The sequence below is a fragment of the Malania oleifera genome, chromosome 10, assembly GCF_029873635.1.
Source record: "Malania oleifera isolate guangnan ecotype guangnan chromosome 10, ASM2987363v1, whole genome shotgun sequence".
NCBI lineage: Eukaryota > Viridiplantae > Streptophyta > Magnoliopsida > Santalales > Ximeniaceae > Malania > Malania oleifera.
The window spans coordinates 29011133-29035449 of record NC_080426.1 but is presented as its reverse complement, the minus strand read 5'-3'; the positions used below and the strand labels follow the sequence as shown (position 1 = coordinate 29035449).

The window sequence follows — 24317 nt, the reverse complement described above, 5'->3', positions numbered from 1 at the left end:
TAGATTGGCAGGTTGTGACTATTTATGGGGTTGGTTTTGCAATATGGGGATTTTGAAAGGGCAGCAAGGTTTAGGAATTCTTCCAACGACTGCTGTGTTTTTCAGTGACTCCTAGACTTGCTTCTGGTCTATGGTCGATGATCCTCCTATTGTGGCAGGTTTGGATAGGATTGTGAGGTTTGGTTTGGTTTGGCTGCAGCTATGTTCTTAGAGTTTAGGTCGGATCTTGCTCTGATACCATGTTGAAATATTGAGTAAATTAGAAGACCTAATCAAAGTGGTTGATCTCTCCCTTTATTTGTAATATATGTCTAATAAATAGCAATGAACATAATACCCTTATTAACTTATGCCTATTAATGTTGCAATAACACACACTAAATGACCAAAAGAATTTGTAACAGACACTAGCAAGAAACGGACACAATAGTGGAGAACAAGAAGTCCGACTTCACTCATGAACACGGAAGAAAAAAATCAACTTAATAAAATCCACTCAATTTCGCATGACATCCTGAAAACAGTGGCACTTAGAACAGCCTGGGCTCTAACCCCAAAGAAAAGCCAAATACCATAGTCTGTTCTAGAAGAGCCCCATTGATAATCTCTTTCCCGGAAAAAATTCTAGCCTTCCTTTCCAGCCGCATTCCCCACAACACAGCAATATAGCACATCTCCACAACCTTTTAACATCCTTTTTTTAATTAAAAAAAAAACAAAAGATAAATTAAAAAAGAGAGAGAATATACAAACTAGGTGAGGATGTGAAATCCTCAATATATATATAAACTTAAAAAGTAAGCTCTTTTGATAAGGTATGCTCTTTTTAGTTCCTGCATAACCAGAAACGAAAGAGGTGTATGCTGGAATGTGAACTTTGAGATTGGGAGCTGGAGTCTTTCTTCAATTTCTGAGTTCATTTTTGGGATGGACATTGATATGTAGAGGGAGGATAGAGCAAACTGCTTGCAGAATAAAGATGCAGTTTCACTATGAAATCCTATTACGAGGAGATTGTTAGGGCAGAAGAGAGAGGGGGCAGCATAACTTTCCTTGGAAGATGATTTGGAATCGAGCAGCCCTTACAAGGTTGGTTTCCAAGGGAAGAGAGGTGGATATTGTCACATCAACTAAAATATGCTATCTTTGCATGGATGATGTGGAATCAGTCCAGTGCTGCCTTTTTTTTTTTTTTGTTGGCATTGGTGAGGGTCAAAGAAGCTGTTGTATGTGATTTTGAGTATGTTGAGTCTGCATTGGGTTTTCTTTTTTGCATTGGTGGGGGACGAAGAATCCGTGAGATGAGATTTTGAGTATCCTGGGTCTGCATTGATAAGGATCTTTAAGTGCTTTGCCCTTAGATAGGTGCAAACGCTTCTGAAAAACTAAAGGAAATCTTAGACTTATCCCCCTTTTTCATTTGTTGGACTGTGTGGAGGGAGAGAAACTGGAGGGTTTTTTAGGGCAGTGAATTGTCTATTCTAAGATTTATAAAGAAATGGTTAAATTGCTTTTCTTTTTTTGGTCTGATGGAGAAAATGCTATAGATGATCCAAAATATGATGGTGCATTGATTTGTTGTAAATGAGTTGGTGGCTCCCTTGGTGCCCTTTAGTATTCTTTTCTTTTACTTAACCAAAAGAGAATATTGATTTTTTACTGAAATGTACATGTATTAAAAAGCTTGCAAAGGTCTCTTTGATTAAGGTATTAACCGGTGGGACTGCATGATTCTTTTCCAATTTTTACTTACCTTGAATGTTCTTTCAAGGAGGACTATTTGGAATGAAAATGCTATAAAATCACTGTAAAGAACACTATATTGCTTTGAAGTATGCAATTTATCTGAGAAATAACTTTCTTATGGACCATGAAAGAAATGCCCCACCCCAGCAATAAGCTTAAGTTCTATTTCTTTTCTGATCAATTTCTCAATTGCATATATTTTCACATTTGACACTGCTAATGATTTTTTTTTTTTTCTTTTTGTCAGAATTCTGTGAATGCACGTTATCAGACAATCACTTATCCATGGCTGGTCTTTGGCGAAAAAGTAAAAGTCAATACAGTCTTCATACGTGACTCCACTGGTGTATCTGATTCTATACTGATCCTTTTTGGTGGCACCCTCAGCCATGGGGTGCAGGTATTTTCAATCTTGAAGCATACTCTTTTTGTTTCCGGTTTGTTCGAGGGGTATTTATCTATCTGAGCGAAAGAGGTTCTGTCAAAGGCTATGATTAGTAACTTGTTTTTATCTTTCAGGCTGGACACTTTAAAATGTTGGAAGGATATATTGATTTCTTTATGGATCCTAGTTTGGCAGAATGTTATTGGAAGCTTAAGGAGGAACTTGATAAGCTTCTCCACAAGAAGGTGAGTTTGGAAACAATGGCTACTTGATAAGGACAAATTTCTTAATTCTCAAGACAAGTTCCTTCACCATATTTGATTCTTTGTTTCTTTCACCGTTCTACTTTCTTACAGTGTTTGAAAACCTTAGGAAAGGGTGATCATATTCCTGTTAATGCAATCAGCATATGGAAAGAAGAATAGATTGACTAACCTCTCTTTGGTGTTTGATCATGTGAAATCTAAGTTTCAGGAAGGACGACATATTCCTCTTAATGCAATCAGCATCTGAAACAAAGAATAAATTGACTAATGATATATCAAAGAGCTAGATTAAGCTGCTTAAACTCCGAAACTCAATCCCAAGCCTGCTGTAGGTGGCTGAAAATATTGTTAATCCCTAAAAAATTACTGAATACAACCTGTAAAATCCCTTTCTTAGTTTAGGGCTGCTGGCCATCCTCAAAACATATACCTTTAAAATAACCTGCACTAAACCCCCAAAGAGATGCCAAATACCGAATCCTATCCCAAAACATATTAGAAGACAGTTTTTACCCATTTAAGATTCGTGAATTTTGCTTCAACCAGATCCCCCACATAACTGCAAAGAGCGCACACTTCCAAAAAGCTGCAGCAGCCTTCCTATTCTCAAAGGATGAACCCAATAAAAGGAACAATCAAAAACTCATGCCCCATCTTTGGACACACCCATTCCTCTCCAATAAACAAGCAATCTACTCCACATGCCCCCAATAAATGGAAATATCTAACCAAATGGTCATTCTTCTCTCTCCAACCCTTGACCAAAGGAAATCTCTCATTAACTTTCTCAATCTTGTTATTCACCCCCCCCTCTTATGTTGGGAGTCTAAATAAAGGAAAACATATATATATATATATATATAAAGAAATGGTAGCGAGACAAGAATGAATAATAGTGCTGTGCCAAAAAACAACTGCCTTAACCTCTGCTTCCTGAAACCAAGATTTTTTAACACAAATGGGATTCCAATCCAGCCCCTCAATCATAGGCCTAAGAACACCCTCCTGTGTATAAAGATTACTAAAAAGACTAGCAACCTCATCTGCTATTAGCCAAGCCTCCCTCACAACCTCACCTTCCCTCTCCTTCCCTCTCCTTTCCAACTTTGTTCTGTAATTGTGTAGCAAAATACCATTAGCTTGGAAAACTTAGTATTACAATCCCCTTCCATAATATCTATCCTCGAAATGCTAGTGGTACTGGATTCTCTTTCGGATAGGCCCTAAAAGGAGTAGGCCTGGTTCACCAGGTTCTACCAATGCCAATCACTAGCACATCCAGGGCCCCGGCGCCCTGCTCAGCTGGAGAGGCCTAGCTTGATATGAGAAGTTGGTTTGGATAGATTTCATTCAAGGATGCCGTTGCCCCTGGGGAATCAATAAGAAAACAAGTGCCAAGTTTCAGATCGATGAATAACCCAAAATGAAAGAACAGACGTTTCCCACTCTCCTAAAGAGCACTATGCTCCGTTTCAAATGAAAGTTTTTGGTGGAACCAGCAAACCATGCGAGCTGGTTCTATGCGTGGGACAGAGGGCTCGTAGTACCTGCTAGCGCAGCACCCATCTAAATTTAGTATTTTGCCTACAACTCCTAATGTGCTATCCCCTCTAGTTCATTTATCAAATTCACCTGCCTAGCTACCTCCAACTCAGATAAACCCTCAACTTCCTCTTCCATCCAAAATATCAAAAATCACTCACAATTCTGGTCTTCCTTACCCTAACATCTTCAATCACCTCCAAATTCCACTTCTTAAGAACTTCTTCAAATTCCTAAGGTTTTTCATAAAACCTAAATCCCTCCCGCTCTTTCACTAAGCACTCAGCCCAAGGCTCCCTAACCAATGAGTGGAAGTAATAATGATCCATCAACATACTTTCAGAAATAAAAGTAATGCCAAATCTGAAAAATATAAAATTGAAAAGGTTACGTGCTTGCTTAATTTTATAAAACAAATTTCATTTTCCATTTTTAGTTTTCCAAATAATTTCAAAAGAGTTTGCTAATATTTCAATTTTACAATTTTTGTGTGAAAAATGGAAAACATTTAAAATATTTGTCTTATTTGCTTGTGGTAATAGTTTTTTTTTGTTTCTAGCTTTTTTCAAATAATTGCAAAAATGCCAACTTATTTTGACATTTTCTAAATTATTTAGAGAAGTTGAAAAATGTCTTTTGATAATATTTTTTTATATTTCTGATTTCTTACTCTATGGTGGGAGCATAAAATTCAGATTTCAGATTTTGGAGTTGGATTTGTGTGGATTATAAATAAATATGGTATAAACTTGTATTAAGCTTCTTCCAAATCCACATAAATCCAAATGCAAGCCCCAAATTCATGATTCCAAATACACACTTCCAACTACAGTTCTACACTCACTGAGCAGCTTGTCAGCCTTGCCTTTCTTCTTTTCGAAAGCCTGCTGACTGGGTTTGGTGCTTTAGATATGTTAGCTAAGTTCTTTTGTTTTGTTTTGTTCTGTATTTTTTTCCCGGGGTGGGGGGAGGGGGGGGGGGGGGAGCTGTTAATGCCAGTTAACATATCAATTTCAATGAAGTTGATTTCACAATTAGTTCCCTGAAAAAACTGCCTTCAGCTCTTAAAAAAAAATGAGTAGCATATTTGATGGGTATTGCAAGCTCAAGCCAATAGCCCAAGTTTAAATATTGTATTTTTTTGTTTATTTTTTTGATAACAAAAGAAATATATGAAGAGACAAGAAAAAGAATTGCAACCTGAAGGAGGACCAAATTCTCAAGAAACAAAATAATTAAAAGCAACAAAATGAGAAGCCTAATGCAACCTAACTAAAGAGTCCCTTAAACCCTTCCTTTTAAATTACCTTGCTTCCACCGACCCATTCTCCCTTGTTCTTAACCTCCATCCAAATGAGCTTCTTGTCCTCCAGGATTGGACAGCCATAAGATCATCTTATGTTACAGATTACAGTTTCTGAGATTCAATATCATTCAGTTATCATCCCATACGCGAAGCAGGAGTAGGCAAGTCCCTAACCTAGTCTTTCACCTGCTGCTCGACCCAAATTGTTAACAAAATCATCCAATAATAAGCCACTGTCACAAACAAAATCACTATCAAGATCACTCCCATTATCAGACCCATCATTCCATTTCTCTTTTCCCCACCAATTGTGCTTTCGTTCCTACCGGATTTCGCTGGCAACTCCTCCTGAATTTCAGCAATACACAAGCTATCATTATTATTCCTGTTTTAAAGATTTAGACCACCGCACATTAGAACCAGCTGAGATTTTTTCAAACTGACTCTCTTGTATTGCTGCACATCAAGTATATACTAACGTAGACACTTTCTGATCAATATTTTCCATACCACAAAAAAAAAAAATATTTTCACCATTACTTCGAAAGAAGAAACGATTGGAAAAAATATTTCTTCATTATTTTGTTCTTACGTACAATCCAATATATAATACAATTACCTATTCTAAACAAGGAAACAATTTCCTATTGAATAATATCAAATCCCCCATAATTACCCACTTTCCTAATTTGTATTTTATTTACAAAGATATTCGGGGTTGACATTTTAACACTCCCCGTTAAGTTGGATCATAAATACTAATCATCTCCAACTTGCTAATAAGATCATCAAAACTCCGTCGTCCCAAGCCTTTAGTGAGGATATCTGCAGTTTGTTCCTTGGTTGGTACATAAGTTATACATATAATTCCTTCTTCAATTTTTTCTTTGATGAAGTATCTGTCTACCTCCACATGTTTAGTCCTGTTATGTTGGATTAGATTAAGGGAGATGCTAAAAACTACCTTATTGTCACTGTAGAGTTTGATAGGAAGGTTCACCGGTGCCCGTAGTTCCTCCAATAGTTTTCGTAACCACAATCCTTCACAAATCCCTTGAGCAACTGCCCTGAATTCAGTTTCAGCACTACTACGAGCCACCACATTCTGTTTTTTGCTTCTCCAAGTCACGAGATTTTCCCAGATGAATGTACAATATCCTGTGGTGGACCTTCTATCTTCCACTAATCCTGCCCAATCTGTATTTGTAAAGATCTCTACTTCCTTGCTTTCACATTTCTTAAAGAAAAGTCCTCTTCTCGGGGATCCCTTGAGATATCCAAGGATCTTTTATACAGCATCGAAGTGAACTTCCTTTGGTGAATGCATGTGTTGACTTACTACACTAACTGCAAATGCAATATCTGGTCTAGTATGTGATAAGTAGATCAGTTTGCCAACCAATCTCTGATACCTCTCTTTTTCTACTGGTTTTTCACAATCTTCAACCCTCTTTACTGTTTCTATTGGGGTTTCGCTGGGTTTGCACCCTAGCATGCTAGTTTCAACTAGGAGGTCGGTGACATACTTTCACTGAGAAACACTAATCCCCTTTTTCGTTCTTGCCACTTCCATGCCCAAAAAATACCGCATCTGTCCCAAGTCTTTAACTTCAAATTCAGTAGCCAGAACCTTCTTCAATCTCTCCATTTCTACAGTATCATCACTAGTAAGGATTATATCATCAACATACACTATTAGAATTGTTTTCTTACCTCCTTCAGACTGTTGGAAGAATAGTGTATGGTTTGATTGCCCTTGTCGATACCCTTGATTCTTTAGTACCTTTGCGAATCTGTCTAACCACGCTCTCGGAGATTGTTTGAGGCCATATAACGATTTCTTTAGTTTACACACTCTGTTTTCTTCACCTGTTCTATTGAATCCTGGTGGTATAGTCATGTAAACTTCCTCTTCTAATTCTCCATTTAAGAAAGCATTTTTAATATCAAGTTGTTGTAGTGGCCAATCTAAATTGGCTACCAGGGACAAGAGGACCCGAACTGTATTTAAGTTTGCCACTGGTGCAAATGTCTCAGTATAGTCAATGCCGTAGGTTTGTGTAAAGCCTTTTGCAACAAGTCTGGCTTTATATCTTTCAACTGTTCCATCAGATTTACATTTCACTGTGAAAACCCATTTACAACCTACTGGCTTCTTCCCTTTCGGTAGATCTGTCAACTTCCGAGTTCCATTTTTTTCTAGGGCTTGCATTTCTTCCATGACTGTCTCTCTCCTTTCTGGTATTTCTAGAGCTTCCTGAATGTTTTTTGATACTTTCATCCTGTCAAGATTAGAGACAAACGCACGATATCCTGTAGACAAGCTTTTATAAGACATGTATTTCGACCAAGGATATTGAGTACATGACCTGGTTTGTTTTCTGATTGCAATAGGTAGATTGATATCATCAGGTGCAGAATTATCAGAGGAAGACTCAATTACCAGATCAGGATAAGTCAAGGGCTCATGATTATTCGGAGCCATCACCGGTTCCAACGCTCTTGGTGCCTCAGGTATGAGATTCTCCCTCTCCTTTGTTTTCGGCTTTCTTGAGTAAACCAGTATGTCTGTGTTGTTTTGTTCTCCTGCATCTCCCCCTGAGGGTAAGTGTTCAGTTGTGTTTGGCAAGTCGGGAAGTAATGTAATGGAAGACTCAATAGATGGGCCAGGGAATGAAGTAACTGGAGTAATTGTAGATTCAGTAGTAAAAGGATCAAAGAACCGATCTTCACTCCTCCATTTCTCCCCCTGAAGAGAGGGCTTTGAGAAATAAGGAGTGGTTTCAAAAAAGGTGACATCAAGACTAACGAATAGTCGTTTTGAGATCAGATCATAGCATTTGTAGCCTTTTTGGGTAGGTGAATAACCAATGAAGACACATTTAATGGCACGAGGATCCAATTTATCGCAATGGTGTGCATGGACATTAACAAAAGCAGTACAGCCAAAAATTTTCAGTGGGAGACTGGAAGGGAGTCAAGAGGTAGGAAAGTTTTCCTGAAATTTCTGAAGAGGAGTGACAAATGAGAGTGCTCGACTTGGCATTCGATTAATGAGATGTGTGGCTGTTAAGATGGCATCGCCCCAAAAATAATGTTTCATGTGGGTAGTAAACATTAAAGCCCGGGCTACTTCAAGTATATGTCTATTTTTTCGTTCAGCAACCCCATTTTGTTGAGGGGTATCCACACAAGAACTTTGATGAACAATCCCATGATCTCGAAGATAAGTTCCCAGGATGGTATTGAAATATTCCGTACCATTATCAGTACGTAGGATCTGAATATGAGTCTGGATCTGTGTATGAATCATGGTATGAAAATTGATAAAAATGGAGCGGATTTCAATTTTGTCTTTCAGTAAGTAGGCCCAACAAAGACGAGTATGGTCATCGATAAAGGTCACAAACCATTTTGCATTGGTGCGATTTAGGGAACGTGAGGGACCCCATACATCACTGTGAAACATAGCAAATGGGTGAGATGATTTGTATATGGATGATGGAAAAGAAGTACGACGATGTTTAGCAAGCTCACATACTTCACATTGAAACTCAAAAGCCATTTTATTTGAACAAAGAGAAGGAAACAAACGTTTTAAATATTGAAAATTGGGATGACCCATCTGTGAATGCCATAACAAAAGTTCACTATTTCTAGAAGTAGATGCAGAATCACAAATTGCAGTATTACATAGTTCACTCAAACTTGCCTCCTCAAAGTAGTAGAGTCCCTCATACGCTTTAGCAGTGCCAATCGTCTTCCCCGATGATAGGTCCTGAAAAACACAATGGGAGGAAACAAATTTAGCGGAACAATTCGAGTCTTTTGTTAACTGACTGATAGATAACAGATTGCACGATAACTTGGGGACATGTAAGACGGATTGTAGAGTTAAGGAATCAGATATGCGAATACTTCCTTTTCCAGCAACTGCTGAGAGAGATCCATCTGCAATTTTTACGTTCAAATTCTCGGCATATGGGGAGTAGGATGAAAAATATTGATACGACCCAGTCATATGATCGGATGCACCCGAATCAATTATCCAAGGGCATTTGTAACAAAATGTGGTTTTTAAAGCTAAAAGATGATTACCTTGATGAGCTAGAGAACCAGAGGAAGACTGACCCGATGTTTGCATTGATGAAAACATCTTCTATAACTAATGCAACTGTTCAGGGCTGAAGACACTGCCAGACGGGGTATCATTGTTCTCTCCTTGTGATCTTTCAGTTGATCCGTCAGTGCTGGCCTGGTACCCATGATTTTTGTGGTATTGTCTCGGTTTCCAGTCTGCCGATTTTCCATAATTTTTCCAGTAGGTAATTTTTGAATGACTTGTTTTCCGACAATGTTCGCACCATATTTTTCCTCTTTGTGGTCGTTGACTAGGTCCTCCTAGGCCTTTTAATGCAAGAGTCGAGGCATCCGGCCCAACGTGTAGCCCATCTAATTTTTGGGCGGATCCATGTACAGCCGAGTCCAGCCCAGCGGATTCATTTTGGGGCCGCAACATCACCCACCTCCTGTTCTCCTCCCTCCTGACCTCTGCGAAGACTTCTCAGGTTGAAGGGAGAGGTCGTCAGCCAAGGATCCGTCCCCTCACGTCGTCGATCTCTCGATTCAGGCTGGCAAGAAACTCGAAGACCCTCTTGTTTTCGAGCCTCCTTCGGTATCGTGTGTTATCGCTGGAGCACTCCCACTCTTCGTCGATGCTCAGATCGAGCTCCTGCTAGAGATGACTCATCGCCATGAAATACTCGGTAACCCCTCTCTCGCCTTGCCTCATCTGCCACAATCGGGTCTTGATGTCGAAGATTTGGGAGTAACTTTCGACATTGGAGTACGTCTCACGTATGGCTTCCCAGACCTCCTTCGCCGTTGGCAAAAAAAAATAAATATTTCCAATTGATGGTTGCATCGAATTGACAAGCCAAGTCGTGACCATGGAATTTTCGGGCCTCCATCTTTGCAAGGCTACGGGCGTCGGAAGGATCTGGTTTCCTTCGCTTACCGGTAAGGTAACCAAGCTTTCCTTTTCCCTCAATCACCAGTTTCATGGACTGGGCCCATTCACGGAAATTTTTTCCGTTTAGTTTTTCCAATGAGAGTGGAAAGAGTGTGTTATCATTTGTATTCCCACCGGACGTAACTTCTAAATCACCGGTAATGTTTGCAGAGGAGGTAGAGTCTCTGCTATCAGCCATTGTTTAGCTGGGTTTAAGAAACCCTAGCTCTGATACCACGAAAGAAGAAACGATTGGAAAAAATATTTCTTCACTATTTTGTTCTTACGTACAATCCAATATATAATACAATTACTTATTCTAAACAAGGAAACAATTTCCTATTGAATAATATCAAATCCCCCATAATTACCCACTTTCCTAATTTGTATTTTATTTACAAAGATATTCGGGGTTGACATTTTAACACTATTCACATTTTTTAGGATGCTTGTCTCAATGAAAGTGCTATGGCTATCCTCACCCTTACCCAAACTCCACAACTACTGACTCCCATTTTATTACCCCCCCCCTCCCCCCCCCCTCAATGTTCATGGAAGGAATAGTACTGGTGATGCAGGGGCAGCATCAAGGTTTTGAAGCAATGGGAGAGATTAGAAGAAAAAGAAGAGAGGGAGGAGAGTGGAGATTGAGCTCACGTTCGTAACTCAATTCAAATTAAACAATAACTGTCTACAACATGGCTCCACTATTTATAAGAAAGCCTCTACACATGAAATTACATGTATATCTCTAAAACAGCATGAATTACAAACAAACCCCTACATTACAAAAATATTACAAACAAGCCGCCCAATAGACAAAATAGTTAACTAATAATAAACCACTAACTAAACCCAACGATCCTCAATCCAAGACTTGTTAAGTATTCTCCAACAAGGATCTTCACAAGGTTTTTATTCGTCCTACATCAACTCTCTCCTAGTTAGAAAAAATTTGGCCTCGAATTTTGAAATGTTGGAGCATCAAAAGTGAGAAGCAAACTTGGATTCTTTGAAAGCTAGTGCTTGAGTGATACAAGAAACCACAATCCTCATCAATAGACGCTTTGGAAATGACACGCTGATGTAGGACGGTTCTAAGTAGCCCTAGTCTTACGGTTGACCCTCTTTGTAGCACAGACACAATATCACAATCTATGTGAAGAATTGAATTAACCAAGCATGAACATCACAAACATATTCTAATGATCACAAGTTGTTGAGATTTTGAAAACATATATGATTTGGTTCAAAGCCCTTAGTTGATCATTTCATTCAAGTAATCAAGTTCACTTTAAAAGATATTATATTAGAGGTCTTAGATCACAAGTCCTAGCGTACAAATCAAATATCCCTAAGCATGAAACTAGCAAGCATGTTCATGTTGAAAATCTAGGAAGATTCAAAGAGAATGAACAGGGCTTTTCAATCAAGGCTTCGGGTAGAGTTTGAAGGCTTACAAGGTACTTTTAGGGGCTGTTTTAGATGGTCACAAACAAGGAATTGAAACGAGCTTACCAAAAGGGTTCAAAATGTCAAACACCAAGACACGTAGGTACTTGATCGCACCACGAACAAGCTTGTTGATCCTTAGGAATCTTGAGACAAGAATGCAGCTTGAGGTGGTTGTGGCTGTGAGCTATGAAAGAGGTGTAGGTGTTTAGTGTTGATGATGACGTTGATGTTTTCGTGGTCTCTCACCACCCAATCTCCAGGGAGATAGAACGTAGCCTCACACTACTCACTCACATGGAGAGGAACAAGATTCACAAGTTCAAGCAAAAACTTCTTTTTTTAATTGATAATGCATGATGCCTTTTACAATACAAGTGATGACATATTTATAGCCTTATATGCACATGACTTGCACATGGCTTCTTAAAAGATTAAAGAAAATACAAGAGTAAAATAAAACATTTAAATCATAGGTATTGAGGTTCCTAGGAAATAGTTTGTTATAGAAAATAGGTGCCTAAGAACTAGAATAATTATGATAGTGGAGTCTAGGAATGTAAAATGAAATAAATGCTTCTTGAAACCCAAGACTCTTTGACTTGCAAGTAGTCATCCTATTTCCAAGCTAGCTTCTAAGAGAAGTTTCAATTGCTACAAATGAAGTTCACATCAATGGTGGACTTCGGGTGGTCGTTCACGTGTCACAATATCCTCAAAAGATACTTGAGGTGCATGTTGATCCCCATCATCTCTCCCCAACTGAAAGAAATTCTCCTTTGGAGAATTATGTCGAAAATACTTATACAGCTCTGGGTTGAGACAAAGGACATAATCTTTAAGAATCCATCTGCTTTCTAATAGCGGCTTCCCTTTCCATTTGGCCAGAAACTTTTGGTACGTTCCAGCTCGTGTGTTTGTTGTTTTAACATCCAGAATGTCTTCAATTTGCTCAAGTTTCTTTGGTGGGACTAATGGTGGTGGCAAAGGTAAAATTGGCTTGTCTGGTGCAATTGGAGTTATGAATAGAGTAGGTTCATCTACAGGGTTAGTAGGGTTAGGTCCTGCAAAAGAATTATCTCCACAAAAGGCGTTAGATCTTCAACATTAAATACATTGCTTATATCAAAATCATCAGGAATATCTAACATGTAAGCATTAGAACTTATTTTCTTGAGAGCTTTGAATGGTCCCATCTTTTTGGCATGAAGCTTTCTTACCTTCCCGAAGGAATCCGTTCGGGGCGAATTCGAACCATAACCATATCGCCTTCTGAAAATTCCTGCAACCTGCGATGTACATCAGCAATAGATTTATAATGCTCATTGCTTAAATTAATTTGCATTCTTATCTGAGAGTGTAAATCATGTATGTGCTTTGCAAATGCATCAGCATGCTCACTCACTCTAGACTCAGGTGGCAATAGAATGAGATCTACAAGCTTCCTAGGATTATATCCTGTAACAACCTTGAATGGGCTAAGTCCTGTGCTCCTATTCACTGAAGTATTGAATGCAAACTCGGCCCTAGGAAGGCATAAATCCCAAGCTATGATGTTCTCACGTACCAAACATCTCAATAAGTCCCCAAGGCTCCTATTTACCACTTCCGTTTGCCCATCAGTTTGTGGGTGATATGCACTAGAAAATTTGGGCTTGCTAACTAGTAATGCCCATAAGATTTTCCAGAAGTAGCTCACAAACTTCACATCCCTTTTTGGGAAGACCATGAAGTCTCATTACTTCCCTGAAAAATAGTGCTAATCCTGTAGGCATCATGTATTTTATTGCATGGAATAAAATGTGACATTTTTAAAAATCTGTCCACGACAACAAACACTGAATCATTTCCCGTGGCAGTCTTGGGAGACCTAACACAAACTCCATACTGATATCCTGACATGGAATGTGTGGCATAGGCAAAGGGGTATACAATCCTAAGTTTTGTTTCCTACCCTTCGCTGCCTGACAAGTACGACATTGTGAAACAATCTTAGCAACATCTCTCTTCAGACTAGGCCAGTAGAACCTATCCTCAATCGTAGCTATGGTCTTATCTCTACCGAAGTGACCAGCAACACCTCCAGCATGTAATTGCCAAATTAGCTAATCACGTAGAGATGTGGATGGGATACACAGTCTAGCCCCTCTAAAAAGAAATCCATCATGAATCACAGAGTCTGGGTGAGATCTAGGAACTTCCTGCAGCAAATCAAAAAAGATATCACAAAAGTCTTTACACTGAGAGTACTGTTGCTTGATGCTATTGAAGCCAACAACTTTCACCTGAAGAGTTTGTATGATGGCTACAACTCGGCTCAAAGCATCAGCAGCCTTGTTCTCAACACCAGCTCGGTGTTTGAGTACAAAGGTGTACTGCTATATGTACTCAACCCATTTCATATGTCTATGCCCTAGCTTCTTCTGAGTATGTAAATAGTAAATACCTAAGGGCCTGGTGGTCTGAGTACAAGACAAACTCCTGAGGAAGGAGGTAGTGTCTCTAGTGTCGTAGTGACTGTATTACAACATAAAATTCCCTGTCATAGGTAGATTATTGCTGTTTTGCCTCATTCAACTTCTCACTAAAGAAGGCTATGGGTGGTCCCTCCTGTCTAAGTACTCCTCCAATGAGCGTCACATGCAACCTCAAATAATTTCTGGAAATCTGGGAGGTGTAGCAATGGTGCCTTAGTCATCAAATCTTTTATATCAAAAAAGGCTTTGGTTGTAGATTTCGACCATGTAAATTTTCCTTTCTTGAGGCAGTTTGTAATGGGGGGTATGATGGTGCTAAATTTCCTGATGAACCTCCTGTAGAATGTGGCTAACCCATGAAAACTTCTCGCATCATGTATGTTCTGAGAAATAGGCCAATCTCTAATGGCTTTGAGCTTATCAAGGTCAACAGAAACGCCATGCTTTACACAACAAAACCAAGGAAGATGACATGTGTAGTCATGAAAGTACACTTCTGCTCCCTCAAAACCTCAAACACTCTCCTCAAATGGACAAGGTGCTCCTTCTTAGTCTGGCTATAGATCAATATATCATCAAAGTAGACTACAAGTAAGTGTCCAATAAAAGGCCTTAATACTTTCGTCATAAATTTCATGAAAGTGCCCGGTGCGTTAGATAGCCCAAATGGCATGACTAACCACTCATATAACCCATCCTTTGTCTTGAAGGTAGTTTTCCACTCATCCCCCGATTTGATCCTAATATGATGCTATCCACTTTTGAGGTATATCTTTGAAAAAATCTTGGATCCTACCATCTGATCAAACATATAATCTAGTCTAGGTATGGGAAACTTATACTTGATGGTGATCTTGTTGATTGCTCTACTATCGATGCACATCCTTCAAGTGCCATCATTCTTGGGAGTGAGGAGAGCAGGGCAGGCACATGGACTCATGCTCTCCTGAATAAAGCCCTTTTCTCTTAGTTCATTCACCTGTTTCATCAACCCCTCATGTTCTCTCGGGTTCATTTGATAATGTGGTAAATTAGACGGAGATGAACTAGGAACAAGGTCAATGACATGTTGAATGTCTCTCATGGGAGGTAACTCACTAGGTGTCTCAGAGATGACATCCTCAAACTCGGAAAGTATGGGTGATACTTCTAGCGGTGTTTCATGCTCAGGAAGGGGCGCCTCAATCTCCCTAGTAACAACCACACACACTACATGTGTATCTCGACTCTCCTGCTCAAATTGCTTTTTACTCATGATATTTAATGATTTTCCACTAGTTTTTGTCTTTTCCTTCTTCTTTTTCTCACCTTTCGGCTCTAGTGGACTCAAAACAATTCTCTTGCCATTACACCTAAAGGAATACGTGTTGGCACGCCCATTATGTGAGACATGCAAATCATACAACCAAGGTCGTCCTAACAAAATATGGGCAACGTCCATGGGAAAGACATCACACCAAATCTCGTCCTCATAATGGCCAATCTTAATGGGGACTAGACATCTATGGCTCACGGGCATGGTGGTGGCATCAACCCAAGCTACCTTATATGGTTGTGGGTGTGGCTCAATATTCAATCCCAACTTCTCAGCTGCGGATTTAGACACAACATTCATACAACTACCGCCATCTATGTTCATCTTGCAACTTTTACTCCCACACTTGATGTAAGTATGGAAAATAGAAGTGCGATGCGATCCTTGGGAATGATCATATTGTGTCTCATGACACTCAATTGGACACTCTCATTTGGCTCGCTTGACAACTCATCCTCACTAGGTACAACTTTAGGAACATGTACTTTATCCTCCTTAGGCTTGTCCTCACCATCTTCCTTATCAAGTGCCAAGTTCCTGGTGGGACATTTTTTGGTAAAATGTCCTTGGCACCTAAAACACACTGCATTGCCAAAACTCTAGCGAGAGGGTCCAGTCATGGGTGCTTTTCCCTTGTCCATAGGTTGTTGGACTGTGGGATTGCTCCCTCGGGAGGTTTCTTGGCCTGATTTCGCTGGTCGGAACTTGTCATAACTTTGTACCATTCGAGAGTATGACTCATTTGAAGAGGCACCAAACCGTTTTTCCATGGGCCCTTTATTCATTTGCTCAAAGTCATGAGCTAAATTATAGGCCTATTCAAGGGACTCAATGTGATGGGGAAACAGTTCTTTCCTCATTTCAGGCTTTAATCCTATGCGTAATCAAGAGATTTGCTGACTAACAATCTCATAGACATCATATCTTATGGACAACTCATCGAATTGATTCATGTATTCTGACACGGTCATGCTACCCTGACGCAAACTGTAGAGCTGATCCATAAGGCGCTCTCCATAGCTAACAGGTACATACTTCTCCCTCAACCTATCCTTCATTAGGTCCAAATGCTCAATGGACCTATGATCTAATCTCACCTCTTGCCTCTCAACATTCAACCAACGGAGCTTGGCTTGCCCCCGTCCACCTCATTTTTGCAAACTTAACCCAATGAGGGCCAGTCATCCTATACTAGTCAAAATAGGAATCCATCTCAGTCAACCAATCTTGGAAGACTTTAGGGTCCATCTATCCATCATAGGTGGGGGCCTCTATCTTCACTTGCCTCAACACATCCTCATAAGGATAACAATGGTCCCTACTATAAGGTCTCTTACCTTGAAAGTCATCAATGTCATAGTCCTCATCACCCCAATGTTGGTCATAGGGCTCATGACGTGGGGGTCTCCTAACAAAGTCATCCTGGCAATTGACTCGTCTTTGTGGAGAAAGAGGTCTTTCTCTGGGAGGCATAGGTGGCTCTCTAGGTTGTTCATCATCATTGCCTCGCTCAGTGTGCGGCTCTAAATTGTCTTGGGGTGGGTTATGAACTAGTTGGACTTCCAACCTATCTAGTCTTTGGCGGGTCTCAACTAGCTCTTGATTCAAGTCACGGACTTGATCTTGAAGCTCATCTATTGAGGCATCTCTCTCAACATCAGTCCTACAACCATGGTAAGGATTCCCGGCTTGAGTAGACATCCTAGGGGTTGGGGAAGGATTCAAACAGCACTAGGGCAGCCCTTTGGAATGGTGTTTGGTCACACAAAGTAGGGTCAAATGTGAACCTAACCTAGGCTCTGATACCAATATGATGTAGGACGGTTCAAAGTAGCCCTAGTCCTATGGTTGACTCTCTCTGTAGCACACACACAATATCACAATCTATGAGAAGAATTGAATTAACCAAGCATGAACATCACAAACATATTCTAATGATCACAAGTTGTTGAGATTTTGAAAAAATATATGATTTGGTTCAAAGCCCCTAGTTGACCATTTCATTCAAGTAATCAAGTTCACTTTAAAAGATATTATATTAGAGATCTTAGCTCACAAGTCCTAGCGTACAAATCAAATATTCCTAAGCATGGAACTAGCAAGCATGTTCATGTTGAAAATCTAGGAAGATTCAAGGAGAATGAACAAGGTTTTTCAATCATGGCTTTAGGTAGAGTTTGAAGGCTTACAAGGTACTTTTAGGGGCTGTTTTAGATGGCCACAAACAAGGAATTGAAATGAGCTTACCAAAAGGGTTCGAAATGTCAAACACCAAGACACGCGAGTACTCGATCGCACCACGAACAAGCTTGTTGATCCTTAAGAATCTTGAGACAAGAATGCAGCTTGAGGTGGTTGTGGCTGTGAGCTGTGAAAGAGGTGTGGGTGTGTAGTGTTGACGATGACATTGATGTTTTCGTGGTCTCTCACCACCCAACCTCTGAGGAGACAGAACGTAGCCTCACACTACTCACTCACAAGAAGAGGAACAAAATTCACAAATTCAAGCAAAAGCTTCTTTTTTTAATTGATAATGCAAGATGCCTTTTACAATACAAGTGATGGCATATTTATAGCCTTACATGCACATGATTTGCACATGGCTTCTTTAAAGATTAGAGAAAACACAAAAATAAAATAAAACATTTAAAACATAGGTAATGAGGTTTCTAGGAAATAGTTTGTCATAGGAAATAGGTGCCTAGGAACTAGAATAATTATGATAGTGGAGTCTAGGAACTTAAAATGAAATAAATGCTTCTTGAAACCCAAGACTCTTTGACTTGCAAGCAGTCATCCTCTTTCCAAGCTAGCTTCTAAGAGAAGCTTCAATTGCTGCAAAAAAAGTTCACATCAATGGTGGACTACGGGTGGTCGTCCATGTGTCACAATATCCACGAAAGATACTCGAGGTGCATGTTGATCCCCATCACACACTCAACAATAGGAATTAGATGTCTTCAAAAGCAGTTGCATTTCCTGTAGTGTCTTCAAGTTGAGTAACTTTGACATAGTCACTAATCTCAAATTCTTTGTCTTGGTTGGTTGATTGAGCAGGCTTCAAAATGATTCTCTTCCCATCATAGTGGAAGACATGTGTTCTCATGTTGAGTTGAGTCACACCCAATCATCCTATCAAGGAGTACATGGCCAATATTCATGTGTATGATATAACACCAAACATTATCAAAACAATCATCTATTGAACCAAACATCTTTCATGAACATGTAAGATAGCGTTATCAACCCAAGACATCTCATACAGCTCTGGATGTTCTCAGAGTATGACAAAAGTCATTCATTTTTCTAATAATATCTCACCTTATTGCTGGATTTATTCATATATACTGCAACTATATATTACCAAAAAGCCTTTAACACAATTTTCCCACAAGCTTTGCTCCCAATTTCTCACAAACTATCTTCAAGTCACCTTTGCTGTTGATTGTTGTGCTGAAATGAAACAAATTCACAAAGAAAAATCACAAACACAGCAATGCAACTGATCTTTTATTGCTGGCAGTGACAAATCCATGCTCTAAAATGCTGATGGTATGATAGTTCTTCAATTTCTAGTGTCCAGTCAAATTATCGCACTTTGCTTGCATTATGTTGTGTGCATAATGCAGGGGCAGCATCAAGGATCTGCAGCCATGGGAGAAGTTAGAAGAGATAGAAGAGAGGAAGTAAGGGAAAAGGAGGAGAGAGGAGATACAAGGGGGGAATTCACATTCAATTCCAATTCAAATTCATCAACAACTTTCTACAACATGGCTTTTTCACACTATTTATAAGAAAACCTCTACCCATGAAATTACACATATATCCCTAAAACAACATGAATTACAAGTAAACCCCTACATTACACAAATATTACAAACAACCCCCATATACACATAATCCTAGACTAATTGATACTAAACGCATAATAAAGTGCTAACTAAACCCAACAATTTTCGATCCAATTCTCAAGTATTCTCCAAAAAGGATCTTCCCAAGGTTCTTCTTGTCCTACACCACCTCACCCTTAGGAAAGATTTGGCCTCAAATTTTGAAATGTTGGAGGATCAGAATTATGAAGCAAACTTGGTCTCTTTGAAATCCAGCACTTGAAGGAGACAAGAAACCACATTCCATTGGCAGCACCATAGGCTTGATTTGAGATTAGTATCAATAAACTCATCAGGGACTACAAACTCTACAATAAGAATGTTTGAAAGACTTTGGATGTCTTCAAACACATTCATTGCCTTGCTTGTAGTGTCTTCAAGTTGAGTAACTTTTGACATGATCAATAATCTCAGATTCTTTGTCCTGGTTGGTTGGTAGAGCAGGCTTCAAAATGATTTTCTTTCCATTATAGTGAAAGACATATGTTCTCATGTCCTTGAGTCACACCCAAATCATCAAACCAAGTAGTACATGGCCACTGTTCATGGGTATGATGTCACACCAAACATTATAAAAATGACTACCCATTTGGGTAGGAACTAAACATATTTCACAAACATTTATGGTAGTATTATCACTCCAAGATATCTCATAAGGCTTTGGGTGAGGTTCTGGATGAAGTTGCATACGAGTGACTCCATTTCTAGAAACCACATTGATAAGGCATCTTTTTTCAATGATGAATTTGCATACATTTCCTCCACACTTGAGAAATGCATGGAAAAGCTTGAAATTGTGCCCAAGGTATGATAAGTAGCATTCCTTTGTCCAATAGCTTGTTACCAAATTGCTGGATTTATACTTATATACACTGCAACTATGTATCACCAAAATTTCTTAACACACTTGCCCTCAATACTCAATATAGTCATGCAAAACCATACAATTGACTCCCAATTTTCAAGAGCTATCTTCAATTCACCTCAGATCTTGAGTGTCATGCTGAAATGAAACAATTTCACCTATAAAATTCACAAAATGCAGCAATAGAACCTGGTTTTTAGTGCTGGCAGGGAGAATTTCTCACTTCTCCCAGCAAATTATCACACTTACCTGCAAAATATCAAGTCTGGAACCATAATAGCAGGCTGCAAATCAAACCACAGGAGAAAACACCAATTTCTCATGGCTGGAATCAATTTCTCGTGATTCTAGAAGTAGGAGAAGACTCCGACAGATCCACTTGCAGCTTGCCAGCATGTGGGAAGCATGAGTCGCTGGCAGTGAGACTCCAGCGATCAAAGTTGGGTCGAGGGGAGATGAGGGGATGAGGAGTTTAATGGTGTTGGTGGTGTGATGCGTTTTCAAAGAGACGATGGCTGGAGATGTTTGGCCAGCACGTGTGGGTTCCTCCCGTGGTTGGACGGCTATCAAAAATTGAGGGAAAGCATTTCGGATTGTTCTGTTTTCAATAGGATGGGTAGTGTTGCTTGAAGGGGGTGTTTGGAAAATGGGAACACACTGGAATTTTGTAATTGTTCAGAAACTGCTTTTCAGTGGTTTTTTTTTTTAAAAGAAAAAAAAAAACCAGAAATATCAGCAGAGAGAATGGTTAAAGGGGATGAATGTGGGAATGTGAGTTAGATTCGTGGATGGTTTCAGAATGGAAGATTTTGAGGGAGGGGAGGAAACAAAGAGAAGGGAAAGGGAGGAAGAAGAAGAAGCAGCGAGAGACTGAAGAGAAGAGAGGAGGAAGAAGAAGAGAAGAGAAGAGGGGAATAAATTACAGAATAACAGGAGGAAGAGAGAAATAATCCAGCAAGGCAGAATAACGGAGAGGTTGCTGTACAGAGCAGAGGACACACAAGGAGAAAAGAAAGTGAAGAGAAACAGAGAAGAAGAAGAGGGCAGAAGGCTTCTAGGTGGCAGAGGATGAGGGACAGAACAGGAGATCAGAACAGAGGAACAAAGAAGAAGAGAAGAGGAAGAGAAGAAATCAGAAATAGACAGAGAATTGAAAAGTTAGGAGTGAAAATTATAAGAGAAGAAGAAGAAGAGGGGGACAAGAACAGAGCAGAAGAGAAGGGGAATATGGAGGATTGGGGGATTAAAATGGAAGAATGGAGATCGAAAGTTGGGCTCCAAATGTTGCAGGGACGCATCAAAGATCTGTAGCCATGGGAGAATTTAGATGAGATAGAAGGAAGGAAGGAAGGGGAAGGGAGGAGGGAGGAGATGCAAGGGGGGAACTCACTTTCAATTCCAATTCAAATTCATCAACTGTTTACAACATGGCTTTCACACACTATTATAAGAAAGCCTCTCTACATATGAAATTGCACATATATGCTTAAAACAACATGAATTACAAACAAACCCCTATATTCCAAACTGAGCCCCAAATACACAATCATATACTAATAATGATTGTTCCAAATTGCTTTCCTAGTCCATCAATTGCCATCTCTGATTCTTCGCTCTCAAATGAACGGAACCCCTTACACCCACTCTCCCAGGTCACAGATGAGTGACCTTTCAGAGAGAGAAGTATTGGTTGCTAGTCTTGTAGGGAATTATTATAATTTTATTTGTTTTCATATTTTTCTGTTGCTATTTTAGGGTAAATATTTAGGAAAATATTTGAAAAACATTTAGGCTTTTATTCTTGAAAGTACTGGCTGGGGCTTTTACCCAAGTCCCAATATAGGGTCCTATAAATATGTACATGTAATGATGTCTTAAGGCAGAACTGAATATTTAAGAAATTATGTGTGATTTGTGTTCATGCAGACTTCGTGATTTATTTTGAGGTTAGCTGCTTATCCCTACCCTCCCTCCCTCCCTCCCCTCTCTCTCTCTCTCTCTCTCTCTCTCTCTCTCTCTCTCCCTTCATGTCTCCTCCCGCACACTGAATATTACTTGTTGCATTGTTTTACATCCTCACATGTAACATGTATGGAAGTTGGGTTTACTTCCTTCTGGGGCCACATGGTGCTATTATGTTCATTCGCTTCATCTGACTCCCTTTGGGGGAAGAGGGGGGGGGGGGGGGTTGTCGGGCCAAAGGAAGACTTTTTTTCTTATTTGCCCAAATTAAATGCATATTTTTTGCTTGAATTGACCCAATGCAAAGCGTGAGCACTTCTCTAGCTTAATTTATAGGTGAGGTAATGCTTTCTACTCCAGAATCAGTATTGAGTGATCTTGGTCATGCAATGACAGCTTCAAGAACCAAGTATCGACATCCACAATGAGGGCAAGTACCTTATGCTTGCTGTTCAGGAGCTGGTATCAGGAGATCTGTGTGAAGGGAGATTTGTGTTTGGCCGTGACAGCAGGAAACCAAGGGAGTCTCCTGACAGCAACAAATTTACAAGAGATGGAGCAAACCCTAAGAACTTGCTACAAACTTTATTGATGAGGGCAGGTCATTCCCCTCCAAAATACAAAACAAAGCACCTCAAGACAAATGAATTCAGGGCTCTGGTAGAGTTCAAGGGGATGCAGTTTGTGGGGAAGCCCAAGAGAAACAAGCAACTTGCAGAGAGGGATGCTGCTATAGAGGCATTGGCCTGGTTGACTCACACCTCTGATCGCAGTCAGGAGGAGGATAATGACTCCACACCTGATGTCACAGACAACATGCTAAAACTTCTTGGGAAGCGTAGAAGGTCAAAGCGCCGGACTGGATGAGAGGATTTGTTCAGCATAATTCCAGATTTTCAAACAGATGCGCCGTAGAAAAGACCGATGGATAAGCAGCTGCCCATACTGTTGCCATCTCTAGCATCCCCACCTGGTAACGTAACTGTGTGCAGGATTTGAGATACGCCGTGCTGTTATGTTTCCTCATGTACAATTTATATATTAAGAGGGATAAGGGTGAAAAGGAATAACTTTGTTAGACATCTGCAATTAAGGACCATTGCGTTTGGGCATTATACCATGAGTAGGTGATTCAAAATTTCAAGGTCTGTGAAAAGTTAATGAGGTGCATGATCAAGTTTTCGTAGTACAAGAGCTGCCCGTCGCCTTCATGCCTATACATTTTATTATTATTATTATTTTGCAAGGAGTTGTGCATAGGCCAGAATCTGCATTTGAATATGTAAATGCTGAATGATGTAGAACAAGTTTTTTCAGTTCCCATTTCTGATGTACATGTATGACTGGGCAACGGTTTTCTTGATGGGGAGGGCTGCTCATAGTGTCAACAGTGAGCAATCAAAATAGTTTCACATACAACACTTTATGTATGTTTAGTTCATAGAATACAATGAAGATAAAAATGAAATGGCTATTCTTGTTAAACAATGAGCAGTTAAAATAATTTAAAACAAATATTGTGTTTTGTTTTGTATGTCACTTGTTACGCTAAGGTTATGTTTGGTTTGGTTTGTAGAATAGAATAGTATAAAAGTTAATATAAATAGTTTTTTAAAAGTAATAATGCTACAACATGATAAATAATTGTGTAAAATTCAATGCTATGTTTTTTTTATCATAGTTGAATGACTATTTTTTTATGGTACAAAGTGGCTTTTTACAACAATGGTTTGAACCTATTACCTTTTTATATCATATCTAATTCATTCTACTTTGGTTTCATTTCGCAAACTAGGTTTATTTGCTATGATTCTTTAGGTCTTCAAGCTAAATCTATTGTGAATGGATTATATTCGGTTAGTGAAAAGTTTATTCTTAATATGACTCGCAAGGTAAGAGTTTATGTTTGACTGTGAATGCATAGTGGAAAAGGAAATGCATCTTCAAGTTAATCTTGATATGTGAATTCTTTGATTTATGAATTTTAAATATTAATTTCTTGAATGATATAATTTGAATTTGAGTGTACAGATCTTTTTTCTTTTTAAGTACATTTCATATTAACTAAGTCTATGCAATATGGAATTAAGATCATTTATA

At 39.3% G+C, this 24317-nt stretch overlaps 1 protein-coding gene across 1 annotated transcript in view; it reads left to right on the top strand.

Annotated features, from left to right (window-relative positions):
* LOC131166365 (DExH-box ATP-dependent RNA helicase DExH3) overlaps nucleotides 1–23702 on the top strand; it is an 82939-nt gene extending 59237 nt beyond the window's left edge. Inside the window, exons 18-20 of the mRNA XM_058124847.1 lie at nucleotides 1994–2146; nucleotides 2266–2376; nucleotides 22614–23702. Of these exons, the coding sequence (XP_057980830.1) occupies nucleotides 1994–2146; nucleotides 2266–2376; nucleotides 22614–23084 (735 nt within the window). The 3' untranslated portion in view covers nucleotides 23085–23702. The remainder of the gene's footprint in view (nucleotides 1–1993; nucleotides 2147–2265; nucleotides 2377–22613) is intronic.
* The last annotated feature ends 615 nt before the right edge of the window (nucleotides 23703–24317 follow it).